We start from the raw sequence: 5,746 nt of genomic DNA on the forward strand, positions 1-5,746 counted from the left end.
TGTATGAGGGTTTGAAGTGATAGTTTTGCCTAATTGCACCTTGTAGGACAGAGATGCTGATGGATGGATTGGATTGTATCAACGGAAAGATGACACGGCAGATGAGACTGATGTCCAACTGTCGGCAGTCTTGTGACATGGTGGGTGCTAAACACATGTGCACTCCTCCCACCCTATGCCCTTCCCCAACGAAATGGAACAACCGTGGTTGACAGGTACAACAAGCATAACAATGACAATTAAGAATATAGAACACAATGAAACTTCAACTTACTAATATTCGAGATTCTATCGAAGAGCAACACGGAGACTCCAAGGGCAGTCTGCTTCATGTTGTCGGCAACGCACATGGTACTTTAATCGATCTGACTCCACTACTCGATATTCAGCACTTCTACGAATGCTATAATTCTTTATACCCTATATTAATGCATCTCTGCTTTTGAATATGTGGCAAACCCAAAACTCCACACCATCGTCTAAGTTGTAATCATCTTTACCCATGTTGAAAAATGGATTCTTCTCTTGCATCGCGTCCATATCCAACGTAGCGTAGTGACTAGGTACAGATGACAAGGCTGGAATTGGGTGCAGGGCAGGTAGAAGATACCGACGTAATGCCTCGACGGTCTCTACTACAAACTCCTCCTCCCCATCATCGTCAGAGGAACCACTCTCATTGCTATCCGCAACATACTCCTCGTTGGAGTCCTCACTGTCAACATTCATATATTCCACTAGACTAGCAATGTGTAGCAGTTTGGGTGTGAGAGGTGGGTTATCCTGGATGAAGTCTCACGAGTCAAATCCACCGCCACCGACGTCACCAACCTCAACAGAAAGCTCCATCACTTGTTCTACCATGATTTTCCCATGAATGTCAAACATCAAGCGGACATGCTCGTTGCCATAGAGCCAAAATATACGAAACCAAAAAACTCCTTTTTTCCATCGGTGCTAGCAACCTATACCCCACTCCGATCTCTTTTATCCCGTTACCACCGGCGCTACTTAATATCAGACTCTTCAGCTCGGACAAAGAACTTGCTTACCAGGTACACAACAGAATAGGATTCTCACACTCAAATATCACTATTTGTCATACGGCAATTCGAATACACACATACAACCAAATATCCACTACTACTAGATATTTTAGCTTATTTTCGGAAGAAATAGGTAGAGAAGAAGTAGTGAAATATTTGTGAATATAAAGGGTTATACATCCTTTTATACCTGTTAGAAATTTGTCTTTACGTATCTTGTTCACAGTGTAAACGTCATAATTATTCACGTATCTCATTTACACTATAAACGATATATACACTTCATTTTTATGTGGCTTTATCTCGTTTACAGTTAGAGTGTAAACGAGATACGTGTAATTTTATCTCGTTTATACTATAAACGAGATAAAAGATCTAATGCATTTCAGTCAAAATGCTACAAATTATTTATTTTTAGTAAATAAAATATTTATTTTATTTATTTAAAAAATTCTAAAAAGAACATGATATTAAATTATAATGTTATTTGTTTTATGCATGTTTAATTTTTTTGATAATTTTTTTCTAGTATGTTTTTTATTTAGTATTTCTTTTAATATTCTTAATACTCTTTTTAATACGTTATAATTTATTATTATCATTATTATTTATGGTTAATTTTGTGTTTAATTTATTTTACCTAACAGAATTAATAAATTATGTTATAAAAATATACAATATTAAATAAAAAATTAACAAAAAATAAAATAATAAATAATAAAAAAGGAATTTATATAAAAAGAAATAATAAAAATTTTATAAATAAAATATAATATATATAAAAGATAAAATAGATAGAAAAATAAATAAATATTTAATATTAATGACTAAATGGCCGTTAATAAAACAGAGAAGTTAAAAATGCTTGTTTTATGTAAATATAATTTTAAAGGTGTTTTTCTCCTCTCAAAAGCAAAAACAACACTCCCTTGCATTCCATGGCTTCAGAGAAAGAAGCCGCTCTTGCAGCCATTCCCTCTGATGCTCCCACCATGTGATCTCTTCCCCTTCCATCTCATTTGTTTTCTTAACATGCTTCTCAAACTAATCTCTCCACTTTTTTGTTCATTTTTTCCCTGTTTATGTTCATGTTTTCATTTCCTTTGTCAAAGTGTGAAATTCCTATAAAGTTTGCATTTTATGTAGTTTGGATAAATGGGTAATTTTTCATTTTTGGACCCCATGATTTCAATAAGAGTTTAATTATGATGCAGTTACAATCTAACATTTTATATAGTTGTGCAATTATATTGGTTCTTTTAGACAACTAGTCACGGTGTCAATGCGTAAAAAACAATTATTTTTGCTGTAATTTTAAAATATTATATCGTGGTATCCGTTTGCATTTTGAACTTGGCAGGTTTTTTTAAATAATTTTTTTCTTGAGTTTTTGGCATATTATGAGATTATTACCAGTGTATTTTTACATGTATTTATGGAAATTGTGGACCAAAATTCTCTCAATTGTTTGAATACCAGAGGCTCTGCATTTTTGTGCTGGAGGTTCAATTTCTAAGTGTTTATATCCTTTCTTTTTTATTCTGTGATGGAACAGATTTGACAAGATCATCAATAAGGAAATTCCTTCTACTGTGGTTTATGAGGATGATAAGGTACTCTCTGAGCCTTTAATCAACTCCTCAACTTAACTATGTTACAGCTTAAGTGAAGTCTGATAGTGCCGTGAATGAATGCAGATAGAGGTGAAAACAGTGAAACAAAGATTTAAAGATGTATTGGAGTTTTGTCTTTTGATCTCTGTTGTTTTTTCTGTCTGGCTCTTCTATATTGATTTTAAAATCTTATTAACATCTATATAGGCTTTTTAGTTTATACATTTTTGACCAGGTAGACATCTAAATTAGTTCAGTGGGCATTCAATGTTAAAATATATAGGTTGTTGTGATAGGATCTTTGAATTAGTTAAAAGAAACTAGTTTTACTTGCGAGATTGCCTGTTATAAGTATGAGTCAAGTTCAGAAGCGAAAAATCAGGTTATGGATCTATTATAGGAATACTCGATTTTTTGTACTTAATGTACCGATCAGTTCTTGGTGCTTTGGCTACTACTTTACTATGTTTTCATAAATAACACTTAACCTTTGAAATTCTTATATAGCTAAGATATTTGGAGTTAAATATGCTTTACATTACATATACGTTTTGTTGAAAATAACTGGTTTCTGCTTTTATTGTCAGTCACATGTTTATTTTTTCAATATTTTTTATGTCTTCGTCTCTCTAAGATTGATTCTTTCTTGAAGAATTTAATTACATGATCAGATTGCGATAATGTCCTATCCTCTAGGGACTTAACTCTGTGTAGTTCATTGAACATATTATTTCGTAAATCGTTATTTTTATTAACAGTTTGGTTGCTTTCTATACGAAGAATGACTTTTGCACGGGAACCTCTGTGTATCAGATTTATGACATAATCTGAAAAAGTAGAATTGCAGAAATTCTTCTGAATTCCATTTACATCTTGTGTGAAAATTTATTAAACTCCTTTTATTTAGTATTTGTATTTTTGAAGTCAGAAGCAAGCATCGATTGCGTGGTTTCAACATTGATTGTAATTCTGATCAAGCTTTGTTATTTGATTTAATGGAATAGGAAATTAACAATTGACACCTTTTAATTTTTATTTCCTTTTCCGCAGGTCCTTGCCTTTAGGGACATAGCTCCTCAAGCTCCTATTCACATTCTACTTATTCCGAAAGTCAGGGATGGGCTAACTGGTCTATCCAAGGTATTTGTTAATTGTCACATTCTGTCCCTTCAATGATCATCTGGACACAGGCATCCTGCATAGGCACACACTTGCTCTCACACTCATGCACTCATGGGAAGAATTTCTGTTAGTTTGTGCTCAATAACACTGCTATTTTCAATTATAATTGTAGTTATACTCAACATGCTTCATTGTTGTTGTTTACTTCTTGTTAGCGAGATAAATTTTACCATGAAAGCACTATCGGAAACTTTATTGATCAATTGTGCTCCTTTGTCCATGATATGCATTTCATGACAATTTTCATTTATAAGGTTATATAACCTATGACCATATCATAGTTTCTTGTTATTTTCCTATGCAATTTGACCATAACCTAATTAGTCCTGGTAGCAAATTGAGTTCAAAGTTGGACTCCATGCTGAGTTCTGTGTTGAAGTGGAATCTGATTAGCATCACTTGAAAGGAAAAGAACAGAATACAAGGCACTTTTTTATTTTATTGATTTAAGCATCCATCACTCTAATATATGTCGTCAGTTTGTCACATTAAAATATTGGTCTTCTATTTTATGCTGATTGTTATTCCCTTTAAGGTATTTACAGACATATTTTAATTTGTAAATCCACTTCACATTGCAGATGCATCATTCTGGCTGTTTCAATCATTAGCTTGACTTATTTACAAGCAACTTTTAGTATTATTATTATTAATGAATGGAAACCTTTCGATGGCTTGAAGTGTCGCTTACAACTGTTCTAGTGTGCCTAGGTTAGGTCTTGTGTTTATATATTAATCTATCGATTCTCATGGTATTGTTTCCAGGCTGAGGAGAGGCACACTGAGATTCTTGGCCGCCTTCTCTACACCGCAAAACTGGTTGCAAAGCAAGAAGGCCTTGACGATGGCTTCAGAATTGTAATCAACGATGGACCAAAAGGCTGTAAGTGTTCCCATCAATCTCAATATGAGAACTCTTATCAAATCATCTTGTATGAGTTATGGTTATTATTATCAAGTTTGGGAACTTTATGATCGTCTTCTTTGAAGTTTGGTCAAATTCAATGGCCTCCCATTTCTAAAAGCATACATTGACCTCCTTTAATATTTGGGTAACAAAACACTTGTTTCCACTCTTGTATTTTGTAAAATATTATACCAAAGACCTTCGAAAATATAACACTAAGCTGCTTACATTAAACTCTTTGGGTGAAGCACTTCCTGAACCCTGCTTACGCAGGATGCTTGTATGTCGGACTGTCTTTATTGATGGTTTGTTTTTGGCAGGCCAATCAGTGTACCACATTCATGTGCACCTTCTCGGAGGGCGACAAATGAACTGGCCCCCTGGCTAAAACCTCCTGTGATTGAAGGGCTATCTATCAATAACGAATTCAAATTACCAAGAGACTATGGTGATGAGTTGGATTGTCTATTCTAATCTATGTTTAAATTGGTGTGTTTAATATTTGATGAAGTGAAATTCTCTAGTTGTTACTATTATCTATGCCATTATATTGGTCAATCCAACATTAATATCATGATTGTAGGTTGTTTGTGGATTACCAGATTCTGCAAACTTGTCTTGTATTACCCCCTGTTTAGGTAAAATAAGAAAAATGCTAGACGGCAATCAAAATTTGTTGTTTTTGGTCATCAATATCTAAAAGTGTGGGATAAAATATCTTGTTGGATTACTAAACTAAAAGAATTGGGTTGATAGCTAAAAGTAATAAATTCTGATAGTCCTCTAGTATTTCTCAATAAAATTTTAGATTGATCTAGTGACTAGGGGTTTTGAAAGTATGCATGAGGCCTTAGATTTACTTCGCTATTCTCATGTTGTTGCACACTTGCAATCAATCAAGATAGATTGAATTAGCTCATCAAGTTAACGGGATGGAATTAAAATGCTTGAATTGTTAATAATAATAAACGATTCATGGAATATTAGAAAAGGAGTTT

The 5,746-nt window shown here is 33.5% G+C and overlaps 1 protein-coding gene across 1 annotated transcript; it reads left to right on the forward strand.

Moving 5' to 3' along the window:
* Positions 1-1,918: 1,918 nt before the first annotated feature.
* On the forward strand, positions 1,919-5,346 carry LOC107494189 (adenylylsulfatase HINT1). Its single transcript, XM_052263336.1, has 5 exons — positions 1,919-2,040; positions 2,602-2,659; positions 3,710-3,799; positions 4,607-4,724; positions 5,069-5,346. Exons 1-5 carry the CDS (start codon positions 1,985-1,987, stop codon positions 5,134-5,136), a joined length of 390 nt encoding a protein of 129 aa, XP_052119296.1. The 5' UTR covers positions 1,919-1,984; the 3' UTR covers positions 5,137-5,346.
* The last annotated feature ends 400 nt before the right edge of the window (positions 5,347-5,746 follow it).

The sequence above is a fragment of the Arachis duranensis genome, chromosome 6, assembly GCF_000817695.3.
Source record: "Arachis duranensis cultivar V14167 chromosome 6, aradu.V14167.gnm2.J7QH, whole genome shotgun sequence".
NCBI lineage: Eukaryota > Viridiplantae > Streptophyta > Magnoliopsida > Fabales > Fabaceae > Arachis > Arachis duranensis.